Source organism: Manacus candei, unplaced genomic scaffold, assembly GCF_025592945.1.
Source record: "Manacus candei isolate 608988 ecotype Guabito, Panama unplaced genomic scaffold, ASM2559294v1 h1tg000025l, whole genome shotgun sequence".
NCBI lineage: Eukaryota > Metazoa > Chordata > Aves > Passeriformes > Pipridae > Manacus > Manacus candei.
Window position 1 is genome coordinate 12,092,787 of NW_026138073.1, and position 20,969 is coordinate 12,113,755.

At 51.2% G+C, this 20,969-nt stretch overlaps 1 protein-coding gene and 1 long non-coding RNA gene across 4 annotated transcripts; one reads left to right on the plus strand and one right to left on the minus strand.

Moving 5' to 3' along the window:
- Positions 1–1,865: 1,865 nt before the first annotated feature.
- GATA2 (GATA binding protein 2) lies at positions 1,866–20,337 on the minus strand. 3 transcript variants are annotated; one of them, XM_051788730.1, is made up of 6 exons: positions 20,103–20,337; positions 12,536–13,022; positions 11,236–11,835; positions 8,434–8,579; positions 5,356–5,481; positions 1,866–4,529 (listed from the first exon to the last, which is right to left on the minus strand). In XM_051788730.1, the coding sequence occupies exons 2-6, from the start codon at positions 12,762–12,764 to the stop codon at positions 4,230–4,232; spliced, it is 1,401 nt and encodes a 466-aa protein (XP_051644690.1). In that variant the 5' UTR covers positions 12,765–13,022; positions 20,103–20,337; the 3' UTR covers positions 1,866–4,229. The 3 variants fall into 3 exon arrangements, with proteins under 3 accessions (XP_051644690.1, XP_051644689.1, XP_051644691.1); XM_051788729.1 differs by lacking the exon at positions 20,103–20,337 and adding an exon at positions 13,603–13,961; XM_051788731.1 differs by lacking the exon at positions 20,103–20,337 and adding an exon at positions 13,368–13,575.
- Positions 12,534–20,089, plus strand: LOC127471635 (uncharacterized). Its single transcript, XR_007904717.1, has 3 exons — positions 12,534–12,643; positions 18,872–18,923; positions 19,280–20,089. It is a non-coding gene; the product is annotated as an uncharacterized LOC127471635 (long non-coding RNA).
- Positions 20,338–20,969: the final 632 nt, after the last annotated feature.

The following is a 20,969-nucleotide window of genomic DNA, read 5'->3' on the forward strand; positions in this document are numbered from 1 at the left end:
CCAACAACGGGAACCAAAGGCAAGTAATGTCAGGGTTCCCCCCTCACAAAAAGCCTGTCCCCCAGTGTTTGGTGGTAGTGAAAGGACTATAAATCCCAATTTGTTGCCTCAGTATCTGCTCTGTGCTTACACTTTACGTTGAACTTTACACACTTGCTCCATTTCCATTCCCTGCTGTTTGTTTTTCTTCTGCTATGCAAAATGTCTGGAGACAAACACGATACACACATTGCAGAGAGATGGTTTGATCTTTCACAGATTAGTGCCACCTGACAAATATGGGATTATTTATTATCTGTGTTGCAGGAACTGCTGAAGCCCCTGCTCAGAGAGACACGCTCCTCCGGGCATTGGGGGAGGCACCACCCCTCCTGACAGACAACCCAATGGATTATGTCCCTGATTCCGTGAGCAGATTGGACCGACCCAGCAAAATGCCTGCACAGAAGCAACTCTGAGGTAAGCCCTCATCATAACCTGAATGAGTGTGTAATGTGCAACCAAAGAAAACAGCTCAGTTATTTTAAATTATTTTAAAGCGATGTTGTTAGTTCTCCCATCTCAGGTATTTGAAGATGGAGAGAGAGTGGCTGAGTTTAGTTATAACCCCATTTTAAACCTGTCTGAAAAAGAACATGTTTCTTTTTAAATGAAGCTTGCATGGTATGCTATAAACTGCCTTTTTTTTTTTTTAATGGGTGTTTGCACTAAGCCTTGCTAAACAAGTTAGAGAGATGATTAACTCGTCTGAAATGATGCGGGAAGGCCTTGTCTCAGTTGCGTGTTCTTCCTTCAGCACATCTAGAGCTGCTGTGGCTCCATGTTATTCGTGAGCAGGGCTTGCAACCAGGGCTGGGCAGGAGGCTGCAACGGGGAAAGAGAAGCACTGATAGAAAGGCCTGGAATTTACCCACAGAACCGAATTTACATGCAGCTGAAAAGGGAACTCGGGTTATTTTTTCCTTAATGAGTAAAGAGTTATCCCCAGGTTGGTTTCCACAGAAGTGAGGCACATCTCCCAGGGGGTCAAAGGAGGAAACCCGAAGTTCATTAGCAGTTTTCTTGAAAAATATTGTTTCAGCAGGAGCAGTGCCCACCCTTACACATGGCAGGGGGGCTTTGCAAAGCTTCACTTCACTTTGTAGGGCCCCAAGAACTTTCCTGGTCAGGCTCGACTGTGTGATGAAAGCAGCCGCAAAGTTTTGGCAACGGGAGACCCATCCGGTGAGCACTCCTCTCCATCCTCACGTGCCAGCCCATGTGCACACCCCCCTGCACCCACAGCTGCACCCCTTGTTCCCGGGACAGCACTGAGCAGCTCCCAGCTGGCCATCCCCTGTGCTCCCTTCACGCCACTGATGATGACAAAAGGAGGGAAACGGGTTTCCAGGTTGACTGTTCCTTCAGAGAACTTTGCCTAGTCTCATACAGGTCCTGCCTTGAAACCCCATTAAGCAGCTGGCTGCTTTTCTGCGTTTATGGTGCTTTTAAAATGTGTTTTAAATTCAAAAGTATTTTCTCCAAACACTTAAAGAAAAAAAATCTCAGAGAAACCACAGTTCCTCATCAGCAATGTGGCTGCCGCCTCAGATTTTAAACCGGTTTAGAAACTTTAGCACACTTAAATGCATGACCTCATCACCCCAAAACAACACCAGAGAATGAGCTTTTGTACCTGTGCTTTTAATATTGAATCATTCATCAAATGCTTTTTTTTTTGTCCTACCCTGGTAGGTTTTCGAAATATCATAGACTACTCTGCATAAAGTTTAAGCTAGTAATTCTACTGGCAACAATGACGACGATAATTTTCCCTCTCTCCCTATTACAAGCAGCTTTTATGACATGAAGCTGGGCACAGATAGTTTCACAAAAAAGGTATTTTATTATTCTTAGCAATATTCACCTTGAAGGAATATGAGGAAAGCATACACTTTTTACAGACAATATATAAACATGTTGTACATAATTAACAATAACTTAGTTCACTAATCCAAAAATAAGCAAAATAAAAATTAAAAATAAAACCAGAAAATACTGAAGAATTTTTTTTTTTATGCTGATACAAGTACAAAATAATTTAAATCTCGACTGCCGTTGTCTATGCTGCAGTGACTGACAATATATTGCACTTTGTCAACTGTATCAGTAATCCCTGTCTTCCACCCACATCCCTTCCCCTCTGCTCAAATCCTACAGAATTGAGTTGGGTACAAATAATGTACAACTGTACCATTGTAAAAGGTAAAAAGTAAAAAGGACCTAATTCTTTACCTCAGTAGATTAAAAATTCTTATGATTTCTCCCAACCAATTTAGTTTTCCCATTTATTTCCACTTCTTTACAAAGTGCACCTATATGCCTATGCAGACCAAAAAAAAAAGGAGGAAAGCAGGATTTTCATGGCTGCTTGGTTCTTAATTATAAAATACTAGAATTACATGTTTAGAAAAAAATTAACATACATCCATTTTTGTTTCATTCTGTTTTTTTTTCTTTAAAGCAGGACTTTTGCAGTAAAGATACAATTTGGCTTGATCCAAAAAAAAAAAAAAAAAAGAAAAACCCAACAACAAAATAGTTAAAATTTAAAAAAATAAAATAAAAAGCTTGTCACAGAGTTAAGCTTACGTGGTTTACATTATCAAACCCCTCCGTTCATTGGGGCATTTTCATCAGAAGTATAGCTAAATATGTACACTGTATGTTATACTGGAGCTTGTGTTCACGAGAGGCATCAGATCATAACAATCAATAGAATACACTTCACATTGGCAATAGCTTTGTTTTCGGTCATTTACGTACAATATGGTTTCATAATGGGAGGTTTAAATTTCTTTTTTTTCTTTTTTTTTTTTTTCATATAAAATCCACCACGGAAAACAGACGTTCCCCTTACAGAACGATGCTTTCCCTCGTCTCATCAGCTGTCTCTGTGTCTGGGATTTGACGGATGTGTGAAGCTCAAACTGATTGTCTCTCTTTTTCCCCCTCTACAGTGATCTCAACCCCATTTCTGCCCTTCCTCCCTGTGAAGTCCACCGGGGCCTGGATGCCTGAGACAGCACACGCGCCGGCCGCCTGCGTGTGGACCTGGTGGCCACACTGCCCGAAGTTTACCCAAGCAGCTAATCTGCATTTTTAAGCGACAGCTGCCAACACAACGGAACAAAAATGCTTCAACCTCTGAAGTCTGTGAGTTGGATGTTTTTTATGCCCTGTGATGGTTTCGGCTGCGCTAGAAGTTAGCTGCAGTGCGGTTTGGTAAACGCCTGTATCTCACCCCTTGCTAGTGCAGGATTGCCTTCCCAAGAGTTTTTTTTCCCCCCAGCAGTTTGTCCCATCTAGGTGTCTGTTTTGAGGAGCAACAGGGTAGTTGGAAGAGGGGCTGTTTTTTTAAAGCAATCTTTCATGTTAGGGAAAAGAATGAAGAAATCGTGTCAAAATAATCACCATCTTGGGCACATTAAAATCCCATATTACAGATATGTTTTTCCTTTGTTCCTTCCCCTCGAAATCTTTTCCCCCTTACTAGTAATTTTGGTATGGAAGATAGATGGAGCTAATCCAAGAGGGCTGTTGAGTATGTTTCCCCTCTCCTCCTTGTTTTAGAGGCAGATTTTCTTACAGGGTAGCCATTGCAAACGACAGCACAAAAACATGCAATCAGAGGGGTTGAGGCTTTTTGTGGCAAACAAAATAAATATGACTTTGTGTCTGATTTTAAAAATTATGGTTTTATAAAGATGTCCTTTTATTTTTTTTAATTTTCTTTTTCTTCTTTTTTTCCCCATCCCAAACAGAGTCCATGATAGAAATCCAGCATGTGTGGCTTCCAGTGAGCCAATTCCATCCTGGGAGGCTGCTTACATCTCTTTACAATATTCACAGTAATAACAAAGAGAGAAAGGAAAGCCAGTTCCAAGCTTTTTCCTTCAGCTTCTGCCACCTTTTGCTTCCTGCTGGACCATTAAGTATTGAACAGGTGAGTTCTTTTTTCTTATACCTGAGGGGGCAAAGTGCATTACAGGCACCACTACACATTTCTGCAGAAGACCCATCATTTGCAAGGTTTTAGTCCAGCATTAACAGTTAAAACCACATGGGAGCAAAGATGCCCTTTTTCCATCCCTACATTCTCCTCTCGGCAGAATGTTTTCTTACTTGGTGTCATCTTAGGCAAAGCCCCATGTTCTCAATCTCTGGGTGGGTCTCTTGGTCATCAGGTTTTATCCCATGGCTGTAACCATGCTGGATGGGTGTGGATGTCCAAATGAGATGCTGGAGGATGGGTGGATGGGGGTAGGTGTCGGTAGGATGTGTCCAGAGTGGCTGAAAGGGGGCAAATGCCCCATGGGTGCCATGTGACTGGCAAGGGCAGCAGCGCTGAAGGGAGATGACTTCTCCTGCATGCACTTGGACAGTTCTTCAAAACACTCAGAGCCTTTCTTGCTTTTCTTTGATTTGTTGGACATTTTCCTATTCCTGGTCTGAATTCCTTCCTTTTTCATGGTCAGAGGCCTGTTCACCTGCAAGAAATGAGAAAATCAGGCTCATGCAGACAAAATGACCTTATTGTGCAAAAATGAAAATATTTGGACAGCCCCCATGTGTTTTTCCTGGATGGAGACCTTTTTCTGGCCAAAAAAAATGGTGTTTCTCTCTGCAGAACTTGTTTATATTGATTTGTTTAATAAAACCACACACACAAAAAAACCCCAGACATGAAAAACAAATTGAACTGAATTTGGCAGCTGATGACTCTCTTTCCCGTAGGCTAACCCTCAGTCCTCATACATTTCCTAATAGAAGATCAAACCAGGAGGCACATGCTGACCCAAATTCAGTCCTAAAACATGAACGATCTTGTACCAGTAACCTCTGTTACTTACAGTTTAAATAACGTTCCAACATGTCAAGCAATTCCTGCTTAGGAATAATTTCTTTAAAAAAAAAGTAAATAAATACAACAAAGCCTTAGATATAATTATTTTTACAAAGTCAGAATGCAGATAGCCCATCAGGATTAATTTTTGCAGGGAGCCCATTCCAAATGGCCTCTCTTTCTGGAGGGAAACGGCACACAAAACATAGTTAAAACCAAGTGTGGTAGCTCTATTTTGCCTGGTTTGCCCAAGCGTTAGAAGCCAAGCTAATACATTGTAATGTCACTGAACTTAGCATCACTATGCTGACAAAGAACGGCTGTCACTTCCCAAGGGAACCTTAGAGACGGGGAAGGAATAAAACAACAACCAAACCCCTGAAACCAATAAAAGCCTAGTGTACACCATGCAGTTAAGACATCAATCCCGGCCAGGCAAGCAGCGACACATGAGATGAGTAAATACTCACATTGTGCAATTTATAGTAGAGTCCGCAGGCATTACAAACTGGGTCCCCGTTTGCATTACGTCGCCATAAGGTCGTGGTGGTTGTCTGACAGTTGGCACAACAAGTCCCTGCTCTCCTGGCCGCTGACTAACCAAAAGAAAAAGAAAATTAAAATGTATCGCCAGGAGGAGGGAGATCATGAGAAAGGTCAAATTGGACTCAATATTTAGGTTGGGAAGAACTAGTTACTAAGATTTGACAGAGCATCGGGGCTGGAGGAAAGCTGCTGTCAGTTTTACATTTTATAGCCGTTAGGTTTTTGTTTAAATTTAAATATTCTCCTATGCGTGCTGCATTTTCAAGCCCAGTGGCACTGTGTGTGCAGAGGAAGTAAGGAGAGAAACAATGAATCTCTAACAAAAATTTTAGAGGGAGGAAAAGTAATGTGATTTTCCCCTTGCAGGATTCTAGAATGCATCATGAAAATGCATTTGACTTTTCTCTTTTTCTTTAATGACCGATTTGGTTTGTGCCAGTGTTGGGACTGGGTTTGAAAACAGGGAATGATCTTAAAGAATGTGATTTTTACCCCTACTCTGGCCCTTGAAAGGTGGACACAAAAGAAAACCAACCACATTACTTAGCTGGGTGCAGTATTTATCAGAGCCATCACTGAAAATTCAGTTTGCATTTACAAGTGAAAGGGAGAAAACAAAAACTTTCTTTAAATATTTAGCAAACCAAATTTCATGCCTTGCAGCAATGATTCCGCTGACCCGAAGCCTCTGTCCCTGCTCAGTTCCTTGACTGACAAGCCCTCAAACAACTGTCTTAAAAGAAAATAAAACCACCAAAAATCCAGCACCCTTTCCTAAAACTATTGTTCTGCTGAAACCAAGGTGAGGGGAAAGAAAAATGCCCAAACTTTCACCCAAAACAAGAACAGGAAAAGTAGAACAGCAGGCAGCCAGTGATTCCTGGATGGGCCCTTGTCTAGCAGACCCCACAATAATGCATTCTTTGTGCATGGATGGTGAGGTATAAAGTGTTATGGACGGACTAACTGCACCCCGTATTTTGGGAAATAACTTTGTATTAGAAAGCTTCAGCCCTGCCTCTGTAAGTGGTCAGAATACAGTCCATTTTGTGCTACTGAATTAATGCTAAGGACTCAGTATTTTCTTAAATTAAGAGTTTACTTCCACAAGTGTATCAATCATGGTCATTCCCTGGGGGCCTTGCTCCCTGGATATTTCTGCAATTAGCCACAGAGAGCCGTGGGGTGAAGCAGCAGCAAAGCTCACGATAGCACAGGGCATCTCCATGAGCACAGAGCCGAGTCCTGGGGCAGTGGGTTTCCCAGAGAACTCTGAGCACTTCCCTGCCTGCCGGCCCCGGTGGGGAGCTGGCGCCGCTGGAAGCACAGCCCGACCCTCTCGCCAAAGAGGAGCCCAGGGTTCTGTTCTCACTTGCTCCTGATTTACACCATGGCCCTCTGCAACTTTCCCAAAGCTGATGGACAGTTTAGGAGCTTTAGGCAAGACTCAGGCCCTCGGAGACTCATATATTACAGTCCCTTACTCACCCGTGAGAACAGGCCAAAGGCAGAAAGAGGGGGTACCCCCTACTGCAAATGCACTCATGCAACCCAAACACAATTAATGCCAGACATCCAAACGCTGACATTATTAATATGATCACTTTGCTATTGCATGGCAGATGAACAAATTCCCAAAGATGGCCATCTCCTCTCCCCCGCAAACAAGCAAACTACAGTGGAAAAAGGGGCAATAAACAAAGCTGTAAATCAATTAAAACAAAAGAAAACATTAAAACAACTACACTAAAAGAAAACCTCCTTAGTGCCCCCCAAACCCTGCACAGTGAGCTAAGTATAACAGTCTCCCAACACACAAGGTGGAGACCTATGTTTGCATATTTGAGATGGCTTACTGATACTCAACTATGCTGCTTAACTCTATGGCCTGTCCCATTCAGTCTGGAAAGCACTTGAGCCTGAGAGACGATAATGTTACACTGTTGTCTTAACATTTTTCTATATGTCAGTCACTTTAGAAGGCAAGTCATTAAGAAGCTTGCATAGTTGAAATTCTGACTCACGACAGAAATCTTCTGTATCCTATCCCAGTGTTAGGGCAGTAATGCCAATTTTCTGCTCTCCAAACCTCATTGAAACGTGCCCACGAATAGCTAAGAGACTTAGGCACCATAAATCACAAAGCTCCAAAAAATATATTTATTATTCTTAGCATTTTACGCATTATTTGTGGAGTAGAGTGTATTAGAAATTTCAAAACAGCAAGCATGACTGGCAAGGCTTGCCTATAGAAACTCTCAAAAGCTTTTAGAGTCAGGAAACAGATACACAAAGTTTCCTTATCTTTAACGTACAGATATCCGGATAGGAAACTACTACCAGGAGCTTAGAAAGGACTTTTTTTTTTTTTTTAAATCGCTCAAATGAAAATACAAAGTATAAGTGACTCCATGGAAAAATAATAGGAATTTTTTTTTAACAGTAGGGGATTGTCTGGGGAGGGAACCAATATTAGTATTGCCAGGGAATATAAGAGTGAAAATTACTTCATGGCTTTTATACAAATAATTATTAAGTAAGGAGCAGTAGCTTTGACTCATCTGATTTGTTTTGCTTTTTTGGAGCTGGAACTTTTTTTTTTTAGTACACGGTGGAGGACATTCACGCTCATAACCCTTTCGCTCCCGGTATGTGCCCAAAACGTCCCAAGAGGCCAAATAAATGAGGAATTAAATTAAAAGCTGTCATCCAAGGATAAACGGGGAGACGGATACCCGATATCCCGCGTGCATTGTGAGCGGCAGGAAGGCTCGGGACAGAGGCGGAGGCGCTCCCGGCGCGGTGGTCTGAGCCGGGATGGGGGTGGAGGGGGGAGATCTGCCCCGAGGCACGGCAGTGACCTCGCCGTGACTGACCCCCGTGTACAGTACAGCTCGGCTCCACGCAGGGGCTGAGCAGAGATGAGACTCGTTTGACTTGTGCCTGTGTGTGGTCCCTTTGCCTTATTTATCCCCAAACCCAGGAGAAATAGAGACACCTACCAGCCTCCGCTTAGGTTTAATGAGAGGTCGGTTTTGACCGTTCATTTTGTGGTAGAGCCCGCAGGCGTTACACAGGTAATGCCCGGTGCCGTCTCTTCTCCAGAGAGGGGTAGCAGTTGCTCCGCAGTTCACACACTCTCTGCCTTCTAAATGGAAACACGAAGAAACCGGATTTCTTTCTTTAAAAACAAATTCACAAAAGCTTTTTGCATTGTCCTTTAGGTATTTTTCAGAAGTCAAAACAGTGTGTTAATTCAAGCACATTCAGACAGCAGTGACATCTACAGCACATGCAGCAAGGAGCTCGGTGTTTCGAGAACTCCCAGACTCCGGTGAGTATTTTATGTCATGATCAGAAACGGGCAGCACTCTCTGCAAGGTGAGAAAGAGTGACACTCTTATTGTGTCAGATGGAAGTTGTCGTTTCAGTAACAAGAACTCCCTTAGTCTGCACTGGGCACCGCTCCCCTCCCGTATCTATTGCACTCCGGTGGTTAGATCCTGTGTTCTCCTGCCACAAATACACACGTACACGTGTACACAAACACACATACACCTGCAAACCCACAACATGTTAAAGCGAGAGTCAAAGGAAGAGGTTTTCTGGGATTAAATCTAAGCAAAAAGACCTCCCATTCTGGGCTTTCTTTTTTGTTGCAAATGCTACAGGATGAGAAAGTAGAGCCGAGCAGACTGGGAATGGATACAGAATGCCAGAGGCTCAGTTATTATTTTTGTTCTAAAAGCAGAAAAACGCTGTTAATGCTGATCTTTGGGAAAGTTCAGTTTCAACAAGCACTCTGGAAATTACTGTAAAAAAACAGGCTTTGAAAAACAAAAGCACTTTTCTTTTTCTGTGACTTTTCAACAATCCAGTTTGGATTTGGTAGGGAGCAGTTTACCTTATTACTGCCTCGTTATTAGTTTTAGTAGCACAGCTTGCTAAACACAGCATTGTAGAAGGCTGTTTTAAATAAAACCCAACATACAACTTCTAGATATCTGTTTCTGCCTGCGAAAGCTCTCTGCTAAAAGTTCATTTGCCTTGGATGGTTCGAGGGCAGGTCTGCTTAATATAGAAATCTCTCTTAATATAGTTTATGCAAATCCTACAGTATTTAACTGGATAGGAAATTCTTTTTGCTAATAACTGAAGCAGGCCATGTTGAGTTCAGCAGGGCTTGTGTCTCCTTTAATCTAGGGAGTGGGTAGCTTTTAAACAACACAGTCTAGAGTGAAAAATGAGGGGAGCTCTGCGGCGCTGCATTTGTAGCTTTTGTCCCTCCTAGGGCAGGAAGCTGCAGGAGTCGTTGTGTCGTGAGTCTTAGTTTTCCTACAAAAACACTGAGTGGTCACGAACTTTCCCCAGTTCCTTGCACTGGGAGCTCCCTTACAGAAGAAAAAAAAAAATAAAGGCAACTGTAAAACAAAACAAAAAAAGCTCCTTGCTTCCCTCATCTAAAAATCATTGGCGGCTACAGGACAAAAATAAAAAAGCTACTCAAGATCCATCTATCTTCAGAGACCTGGGTCTTGAATTAGTTTCTAAACTCAGGACATTCAGGCTGCCAGTTGCCTTTATTTTCTACTCTCTGCACTACCAAAAAATAGATACACACAGCAGCAACTGCCTTTAAAGAGTGGCAAAGAAAGAGTGCATTTTTCCTCTCAAAGGAGCCATTTGAAACAGAGCTGATGAGCTTGTAAAATAGCTGGTATTTTTGTTGCAAAACTCTTAAGAGTTCACATTTCTAAATTATTGTCTACTTAAATAAAAACATGTAGTGTACTCACAAGCAAATATGTGCAATGGAATACATGCACAAACACCTATAAGAGCCATGTATTTTAAAGTGTTGTTTAAATTCAGTCTCGATATATTTTAGTTAATCTCCTTCCATTGATGAGGATGTCAAACAAGGAAGGTCAGAAGAATTACACAAATTGTCTTAATTCATCTGTCCAGTTGTATAACTACTGTGATTTAAAAGTGGGATCAAAACTTGGTCCATCGCCTAATTTGCTGATTTAGGACTGCACTTTTAGGACGAAATGCAAGGAGTGGCTGTGAACACGGGAAAGGTTTGCAGGCAGTCGTTTGTAAGCAAAGATATGTCTGGTTCAGGGGCAGGGGGAAAAAAAGAGTATTTTCTAGTTAAAGTTAGGCTGGAGTAAGCAATGACTGGACACCTCAGTCTTTTGCGCTGGTATGTAAACTATATTTGAACTTTTACTCTTGTAAAATGTGCAGGAAAGAAGGCCTTTGCGATCTGAAGGGGACCGGCCAGGGAAGTTTCGCTTTCATCCTGCGCTGGGGCCTAGGGTGGCGTTAGTGAAGAGATATGGAAATTATGGAGGGAGAAATACCCATCACCGGGAAGTCCCCACATGTCATCTGCAAGGGTTTGCCTGATTTGGGGGAGCAGTGTCGGGCCTGAGCCCCTCGGGAAGCTGAGGCCTGCCTGTCTTCGAGGAAAACTTTTTTTCCCATCTCAATCTGTCTTTCTACAAAGCTCTGCTGGCTCAGACCGCCCCGGCCCCGTGCCCCGCGGCCCCTTCGAGCGCTCTGGGGCCGGTGCCGGGGTGCGTTGGCACCCGTAGGAGCCTGGTCCAAGCTCCATCTCCTAGTTTAAAAACCCAGAAGAGCGGGACCAAGCAGTCACCCTCCCCTCCGTCCCGAAGGGCCGACACAAGCACCCAGCCTCGCGGCAGCCTGCACCCTCACCCCAAGAGCCAGCGCAGACACCCACCAACCACACCCGGCCGGTGCGCGGCGGGGAGCCCACGGGCTGCGACACTTACCCGAACAGGACCTGGCCTTGCTCCGCGGCTTGGGGGTGAAGCTGGACGCGGGGCCCCCCAGGAAGCTGCCCGGGTGGAAGAGGCTGCTGCTGTAGTCGTGGGCTGCCGGCACGTAGGAGGGGTAGGTGGGGATGGGGTGGTGGGTGGAGGGCTGGGCTCCCATGCTGGTGAGGCTGCTTCTGAGCGGGCTGGCGCTCTCCATCTTCATCCCCTCCGACAGCGACACTTGGTACTTGATGCTGTCTTTGTCCTCCTGCCGAGCCCCGGCAGAGGAGGAAGGGGAGGCGGCACTGGTGGAGTTGGGGTCCGGGGACACTTCCTTGGGTGGGGTCGGGGGGAAGCCGAAGAGGTGGGAGCCGGAGTGTGAGGCCGGGGTTAGCGAAGACACGGAGGCGGTGCTGGAGGTGCTGCTGCCCGGGTACACCGAGATGGCCCCAGGCGCTCCGGCTGCCGAGGGGTGCAGGGGTGTCTTGGTGAAGGGGCTGACGGTCCAGGGGTTGTGGTGATGGGCAGACAGTGCCGCCTTGCTGCTGTCCAGCCAAGGGATCCCCGGGCTATGGATAAGATGAGGCCGGCACATTTGACTCCCGGTCAGGCGGGCTGTAGAAACACAAGAGCGATTAGGATCAGCGTGAGGCAGCTCAGCCCGGAGCGGCTCCCAGAAGTTCCCCAGCTCCCCGTGGCTGGGCAGCTCCTCAGTCTGCGGGCAGCCGAAGGACAGCCGGCCACGGGAGAGACTTCTCAACCCGGGGGAGAGCAGCCAGGCTGACGCGGCAGCCCCTTCACCCTGTCCCAGCCGAGGGACATATCAGCCAGCCTGGCAAGAAGGAGCAATGGGAGCAGGAGGGGGACCCAAGCACCCCCTTTCCTCCCACCCACCCCACCCCTGGGAATAGGCAGCAAACCCCTTTCTGCTTTATCTTCTGAGCTCTCATAACGCACTCTCTTCGGTTCCTAAAAACACTCTCAAATCCGTCGCCTGTTTGAATCGGTTTGTATTTTGCATCCGGGAAGTAGCCGTGTCTGAGAAGTTTTTGCCTGTGCGCACACTATTTCCCCTTCCTCTCTCACTCCCCCCGTTCTTTCCCTCCCCTCCTCCAGTCCTTGGTTATCCCTAGGGTTAAAATCCACCCATGCCTCCCTTTCTGTCCTGTTTTAGATCTCCTTTTCCCTGGATCCGACACACCGAAGCGGCCCCGAGTGAAACTTCTTGCCCCTGCACAGGACGCCCGCTGCCAGTACGGAGGGGCCCGGAGCCCTGGAGGAGACGGCGGGGAAGGGGCCGAGGGTGCTGATTTACCGTGTGCCTGGCTGTAGGAGACCCTGGCCCGGGCATGGGCGGAATTGGCGTAGTAAGGGTTGCCCTGTGAGTCCAGGTGGTTGAAGAAGACGTCGACTTCATCCGGAGGTAGGAGCTGCGCTGGTTCCATGTAGTTGTGAGCCAGTCCGGGGTGGTGGCTCTCGGGGTGCTGCCCGTTGAGCACGGCGTGGTGGGCCATCCAGCGAGGCTGGTCCGTGGCCACCTCCATGGCCTCGGGCCTCCCCTCCCGCCCACCCCCGGGCCAGGAGCTAGTGGCGCTCGGTGGGGGTGGGGGTGCTGCTCGTGGGGTGGCTTTTGGCTCTGCTGGCTGGTTTTAGGAGATGGGGTAGCTTTTCTTAGAAAAAGAACCGCCGGGTGACTGGAGCGCACCCTCTGAGGGGACGGGGGGAGGACCCCCGAAGTCAGCGTGTCCCTCTGTCAACAGGCGGGTAGCGTAGGCAGGTCCGGGGAAGCGCCAGGGCAGCACCTGTAGGGAGAGACGGGAGGGTTAGCGGCTCGGCAGCCCGGGGTGCGCTGCCTGCCGGACCGGCTCCCGGCAGGGTTCTTTTCCCAGCGGTGCAAGGATGGGGAGGGGGAAGCAGAGCCCCTCCCCCCTTCCAAAAATATTCTCTCCCCCAAAAGTCCTTGCCTTGCGCCCTCCCTGCTCATTGCCCCACAAAATAAACAGAGATCCCATTCCAAACTCTTTACCAAAAACAACATCAAAAAACCCCACCAAAACCCAAAACAAAACAAAACAAAACAAAAACAAAAAGAAAGAAAAAAAGGAAAAAAGCTTTCTCCCCCCCCACTCCCCGCTCTCGCTACAAACGTCAACAGGAGTTTTTCCAGCTGGCTTCAAAACCGGAGTAAAGAAGGAAAAACGGCAGAACTAATACAGCGTAGTTCTAGCAAGAACTCCGACTGACACAAAAGGAAAAGGAGGGGGAGAAATGTGGAAGGGAGAGGGAAGAAGAGCGGGGAGAAGGGTGTTCAGAGAAGGCAGCGAGTTCGCCCTGGCAGCGGCACGGCGACCCCCCCGCCCTCCTCCCTTGCCCCATACTTACCCGGCGCGGGAGGCTGGGTGGCGATGGATGCCGGCGTGGAGGATGCGAGTGCCGGGAAGAGGGGGAGAACGGAGGGGGGAATGAAAAAACCAAAGAGGGAGAGGAGGGGGGAAAGGCAGAGCGAGCGCGGGAGGAGGAGAGGAGGCTGGATGGAGGGTGTTACTCAGATGGCAAAGCCGCTGCTCTGGCCGGCTCGGTCCCATCCCCGCGCATCCTATATGAGCGCTGGCGCCAGCTGGCCGCGGCGCCGCAGACGGGCCGGGGCGCGCAGGGCCGGCGGCCGGGCCAGCCAATCCCGCCGTCCCACACCGCCCCCAACCGCACCCCCGGCCCCAAACGGAGCCGGCCCGGAGGGGGGAGAGGGTGGGGGGGACGCGGCAGACCCCCTCCTTCGCCCCCCTTCCCCCGCTCGCAGCATGCTCGCCCGGCAGCGCCGTTGGGGGCTTTCCCCGCCCGGGCGCTGCACGCCCCTGCGGGGCGGGGACGGCAAAATAAGGGGGTCCCGCCGGGGTGTGCGGGGATGCGGAGGGGGCGAGGGAGGACAGAGTGCGGGAAGAGCCCGGGGATGGGGCCGGCTCCGCCGGGTGCTGCCGAGCCGCGGCTCCCAGCGCCGCCGCCGGGATGCCCGAGGCTGGAAATCGGCACCGGGGAGATAAATACGCTAAAATCCTTTAAACCAGGCAGAGCAGGATGCAGCCGGGAGCGGGACAAACCCCACCGTGGTCGTTCCCATCATGTTAGTTTAAAATAACTGTCCGGATCGGGGAAAAAAATAATTAAAAACAAATAATTGCGAGGCTCCGCGACAGCCCCGGGGACCGGCGGGATAAGCAGGGCCTGGCCGGCGGGGCCGCACCGAGCCGGCTGCGGGGCAGAGACGGACCCTCTCTGCTCCCCGGCCCGCAGCTCTCGGGCCGGGCCCAGGCTGGGGTTTCCTGGCCACTGTGGGCCCGGGGAGCCAAGCCGGGCCGGGGCCGAAGGGCGCTGGGACCGGCTACAGCCTTCCCAGTGGGGCTGCGGAGCCGCAAACACTCTTGTTTTTCCATTCTCCCACGTTTTATAAAAGAAAACATAAATAACGAAATAAACATCACAGGTTTAGTATTTGCAATTACTTATGTGCTTTGGACCGGGGAGCAGAGGCGCATCCTAAATCAACAGGCGTTTTCTGTGGAGTTTGCGGTGCAGCTCAGCGGCAGCAGCCGGGTAAGCCGGGGCGCGGGTAAACCCGTCCACCACTCCTAAAGGTGCGGGTAAACCCGTCCGCTTTTGGGGCGGAAAATATTAATAATAGGAAAGTCACAATTAACTCCTTGGAGCGCGGCCGGGCGCTGCTGCAGGTACCGTTTCCCAGGCGCTCCTCTCCCGTTCCTCAGCCGCTGCTTTAGGGGGAAAAGGGAAACGCTGGTGGCATTCCCTCAACCTTTCGAGCTGGGCGCGGGGCGAGGACACTGCCCCTGCCTGGGGAACGGGGCAGGGGCGGCGGGGAGCAGCCCCTCCACTCTCCGGGCAGCGGCCGCGGCTCCAGCCCGACGGCGCGGCCGGGGCAGGGGGCGCGGGAGCCGGTCGGGGCTGCGCCGGGCCCCACGGGGATATTGCGGGCGGGGGGAGCGGGGCGGCCCCGGGGATGCTGCTGCTGCTGCTGCTGCTGCCCCCGGGGCCGCCCCCGCGGCGGGCAGCGCTGGGGGCTGGGAGCCGGAGCCGGCCTCCCCCGGCCCGACCGCCCCAGTCACTACGACGCCGGGGCTCTGACGTCACCCGTCACTGCCAAATTCGCCAGGAAATGAACTTTTTTTTTTTTTTTAATAATAACAATAATAATAATAATGATGACGGTAATAATAATAAAACTCCCTTTCCTCGCTGCGGAGCACGTCTGGCCGGAGCGACATGGGGCTCCCTCTCTATTCTTTCACCACCACCCGTTGTCCCCACAGAACCTCCCCCCAGGGATCTCTCAACGCAGCCCCCCGTGGGGACCCACAGCGCTGCCCGGCGGGGCGGGGGAGCGGGGGCTGGACTGGGGGAACCGAAGGCTGGGGCAGGGAGAGCAGATTATGCTCCCCCCTCCCCTCATCCTTTCCTCTGACGCCTCCTGCACCCAAAGCCCGGGTTGTCCCGCTCGTCCCGGCACCCTGACCTCGGGGCTGCGCGCTGGCGCCGGGGCTGCGGCGCCCCTCGCCCCCTCCTGCCGGGGGGGTGGTCGCAAGTGGTGGGGCCGGGCGGCAGCTCCTCCGGCGGCTGCCGGGCGCGGAAGGGGCGGTGGAGCCGGCTTCTCCCGGGACGGGCTGGTTGGCCCGGGCAGGCCGGGAACAGGCGCTGGGCCGGGCTTGGTGGGAAGAGGGGCCGGGGTTCGGGAGGGCAAGTGCCCCCCGCGCTGTGGACCGTGCCCAAGGAGCGTTGGGCAGGTATTGCCCGGGAGGAAAGGGAAACAAAGCATAAATAAATTAAAAAAAAATTTATTTAAAAAAAGGGAAAGTTAAAAGACAGAGAGAAAATCAATCGAGGTTTCTGAAAATTCAGCTTCCTCCCTCCGAAGCGATTTTTTTTCTACGAGCACCAAAATCACACATAATATCGCCCCAAAACGGATTTTTTTACGTTTTGAAAGAAAGGTGAGTATAAAATAAACTCATGCGGTTGCAGGTAGGTCCCCTCGGCGCCTCGTTCTACCCACAGTCGGAGGCTACCGGGGCCGGGGGGTCCCGCCCGATGCAGCGGGGCAGGGATCAGCCGGGCCCTGCCGGCTCCCGCTCCCGGCCGGCAGCAAAACCCAGTGCCTCGCTACACCCTTAGTAATATGGATATTTTAATTACTGCCCTCCTGCCATCAGCACGGGGCCGCGATTTTTGGTTTTGTTTTGGGTTTTTTTGGGTGGGGGGAAGTGGGGTGGGCTGTTTGTTTTAGACAGGTGATAAAATCGCAGTTAACGAGCTGATAATTCGTTCGTGTTTGTTTTAAAAGACAAATTGTAAAGATTAATCAGGCGGCTTGATTTATGGCGAGGCAGACCCCGGCGCTGCCCGGCCAGGGCTCCCTGAAGCCCCCGTCTCGGGTTACCCGGGGGCCGGCAGGCGAAGCAAAACAAAAGGGGCGAGCGGGCGGCGGCGGCGGCTCCGGCCGCGCCGCCTCGGGACAGGATCCCCCGGCGCCCACCCCACCCCCGGGCCGGGGGTCCGGCTGCCACCTCCCCGCTGCCGGGTGCTGGCTGCGGCCGGCGCCTCTCCTCGCACCCACCTCTCGCCTTTTGCACCCCCATCCTGTTAAAACCTTTCGCGAAATAAATAACCCCTCCAGCAGGAATGAAGGATTTCTGCCGAGACACCTGGCTGAGCTGGGAGGTTTCCTAACCAGCCGGCTCGCAGTATTTTGTTTTATTTTATAATTTTATTTTATATATTTTATTATTATTCCCGACGTGTCCCATCCCCGCTGCCTGGATTTGGCGAACCGGCTGCCGGCTCCGGTCTCGGCTGCTGAACGCCCCGGCGGCACGGCTGAGGTTTTTAATTGAATTAATTCACCCACCGGGAGCAGCAGCGAACCGCGCTGGCTGCTGGAGGCGAGCGGCTTAGCTCCGCTCCGCAGCCCGTCGCTCACACGGCTGGTTAAGCAGCTCTTCCCTCAATTTTCTGCCAAGCCTCCCGGGAGAGGGTCCGGCCGGGCCCCGCTCCCGCAAACCCCCGTTTACCTTCTTTCCCCGCTTTTTCCCCCGGACACTACGGGCTCCGTTTTATTAACTTTATTTTGTTATTGCCGTTGCATTTTATTTTTCTCTTTTAATAAGGGAGCTTTCCCAGACCTGGAAGCACAACTGGTTATTTTGATTTGATTGACAAGTGATGTCATATCGTTAAGGGAGGGGGGAGACGACAACATGTTTTAGCAACAGTTAGTAGCGCCATGTGATGGAGGTGACACCTATTCCTGGGTAGAGGCGAAGGCAGAAAACAAATACCCCGGCGCCGCACACGGACCATTTATTTACACTCCTGGAGAGGGGTTTCCTCCTCTTTTTTTCCTTTTTTTCCCCCCCTCTTCCTGGGTGCTTGGACCTGGGAAAAATTGTCCCTGAGGAAGCGGGGGTGGGACTCGCAGACCCGAGGGCACATTCCTCCAGACACCCCTTCCTGGGGTGCCCTCGGCGACCCCCCGAAAGCCACGCTCTCCCCCCCCCCCCCGGCTGCCCCGTGAACGGAGACCTGGGGGTCGAGACCTCCCGTGCAGCATTCCCCACTCCTCACTTCGTGAGGTGCAACCCGCCGCCGCAAGCAGGGAGGGCAGGAAAACTCCGTGAAAAGAAAGAAAAAGAGCGCTCAGCTCTCAGTCCCGCACCGGGCCGCGGCGCTCCCGGTGCCTGCGGGCGATGTGCGAGGCCCGGGGCGGGCCGGGAAAGGCGGCTGCCCGCCGGCGGGGAGGGGGCTGGGTGGGCCCACTGTGGGCGTATCGCCCTGGCCCCCCGCCCCGCCGCAGGTTGGGGACCAGCCGGCTCTGCCAGCGGCTGCCGCCCGCAGGTAGGAGCCCCGGGCACTCGGCCCCGACGAGCAGCCCCCCGCCCCGCCCCGCCCCGGGTTTATTTCCTTGGATGGGATTTTTTTGGGAGGGGAAGTTCTTGCTTTCTGTCTTTTCCCCCCCCCTTTTCTTTTTTTTTCGGTGTTTTCCTTCCTCTGCTCTTGTCTCCGCTTTGCTTTTCTTCTCCCCCGGCCCCCCTGTCCTGCGTTACTACCACGTATAATGGCTCCTAATAGGGTTATAAAGTGACATAGTTACCTCGTAACCGCACGACCCTTCTTTAAATTGCATTGAGGAAAAACAAAGAGATAAAAAAAAAAGCCAGAGAAACGGCTCGGGGAATAAATCGCGGAAAACTTATTTTGTGTTTGTTTCTGTAAATACGCTATCCCTCATCCCGCAGACGATTTCTGCGGGGTATGTCCCCCAGGGTGGGAACTCTCGGTCCCAGCCTCGCCCCCGGCACACTCCCGCACACGCCTTCACCTGCGCTTTGTCCGCAATTTGCCTGGTGCACGCCACCCCCGCAGCTCGCTCGGCTGCAAATAAAGAGGAGGAAAAGCCTCAGGTCGACCCCAGTCTGCCCACAAAACCGCCTTTTGTGCAAGTTTCCGAAGTGCGGGGGGTAGAGAGGGTTGCACACGCACAGCTTTGTCCAGAAAAAGGTATAATTATTTTTTTCAGGCGCTGCTAGGAAAGATTTCGTTCGTAGGATCTCGCTTTAATTTTTTTTATATGTATTTTTTTTCTTTCAAGGTTATTTCGGAAGCAACTGTTGCAAGAGGGAGGAAAGAGGCCGATCCCACAGGTTTGATTTGTTCCTCCTCAGACAAAACTTTGCTGGGGAGGGACCGGCCCGGCACGGGGAGCGGGGCTCGACTAATGCCCGACACCGGCAGTGTCTGTGGCTGCCTGTCCCTGCGAGCCGCGGGGCTGAGCCAGGCCGGGGCTTAGACTTGGAGGAAAAAAATAAATAATTGCGTCTAATAAAGATGCTTCGTGCTCTGGGGAAGAACAATTCCCGCGACTGAAACTCGCACCCCCTTAGCGAAATCGCTTTTCTTATTGAAATCACCTCAAATCCAGGCAGGCTACACTCTTGGTCGCTTCTATTTTTTTTTTCTTAATTTTTTTTTTTTTTTTTTTTTTTTTTTTGCCTTCCAGCCTCAGCACCCCAAAGCAAAAGGAGGATAAAGAGGGGAACTTTGCACATACAACAACAGGAAAAAAAAAAAGGCGAGGGGGGGTGAAAGAGTCGGCGGAGAGGAGCGGCCGTGTCCACGATGTGCCTGGGTAATTTTAAATCATGCAAAGCCCCGTAAAGCTGCCGCACGGGACTGGGACGGGAAGACTCCCCGGCAGGCAGGTGCAGGGAGAGAGGGGCCGGGCCCTGCCGGCTTTCGGGACAGAACAAACCCTCGCATCTTTTTTTTTTTTTTTTTTTTTTTTTTTTTTAATGCCCAAATCTGCCAACAAAGGCAGAGAGGAGATAGGATGTGGCTGCGGGGAGGGGGCGCAGGACTCCGCACACCCTGTCTCCGGGAAAATCTCTGCCTGGCCGCCCTGGGTGAAATGCAACTTTCCAAGATGGAGATTTAAATAATCATCCCTATGACAATGGGAAAGAAAAAAAGAAAACTAAAACCAAAACAAAACAACCAATCTCAGACCCAGCCACGGCCCGGCAGCCCCGCTCCCCGCGGAGTGCGGTGCGGGAGCGGCCCGGGCGCGCTCCGCCGCCGGGCAGAGCCGGGGGAGCCCCGCGGTGCCCCCGGGCGCCGCACCGGCCTCAGCCCGGCGGGGCGGGAGGCAGCAGCCCGGGGGATCTGGCCGTGCTGGGGACATTTTTTCGTTCTTTACAAACCCTGCCAGGTTTGCCCCTGGGGAAAATCGCCCCGAGCGAAGCGCTCCGGCAGCGGGACCTGCACCTCGATGCCTGCAGGGCCGACCCCGGGCCGTGCAGAGCCGCACCGCCGCGGCCCCTTACCTTGCCTTTCGCCCGTCCTCGTTTTCCTTGCAGTGTTCCGCCCGGTGCCTGGGAAGCGCCGGCTTCTGGCGGGGCCGTTCCGCGGGCTGGGGAAGGGTCCGGCCAGGGGAGCCTCCCCGCCTGCCCGCGCCGGGAGCGCGGCTGTGCCGCGGGCGGAGGGTGCGCGCAGCCCGGCGGAGGGGCTGCCGCCGTGCGCGCTGCTGAAAAACTGGCAGCAGTTTCGAGCTGAGCCCTTTTTTTTTTTCCTCCCTTCCCTCCTTCCCCCCTTCTCTTCCTCCCGCCTCCTTCCCTCTCCTTTCCTCTCTCCCTTCTTTCCCTCCCCTTCTCTCTCTCACTCTCCTGCATTCACGGATGGCACAGCGAGCCACTGTGTATTTATGTACATAATAAGGCAGCTCGTCCCCTCCACTTCATTTGCATCATTACAATATCTGTACAAGCACATCGCATTGTCTGTTGCTTGCACCTTTTGTTACGGTTGCTGTCACAGTCTACGCGACTTGACTTTCGTATTTTAAATGAATTGATATTATACCAACAACACACACTCACATCCCAGGCGCTGGGAAACCGGGCTCCGGCGCGGCGGGCGCCGCAGCCCCAGCCTCTCCTGAGCCGCTCGCTTCTTCCTCGGATCCCAAGGAACGTAGGGTGGGGGGAGCCGCTTCCTAGGATCAATTATTCGTATAAATTATTCCTATTCGTATTAATTTTGTTTCCACCCTCTAATGAAGGGAATGCCTTGGGGGTCTCGGATTTTTTTTTTCCCCTTGACCAGGCTGGCTTTTGTACAACCTCGTGTTTCTTCTCACCCCTCTCCCTTCCAAACTCAGCCTTTCGGGCTATGCACCTGCACGTAAGTGAGGC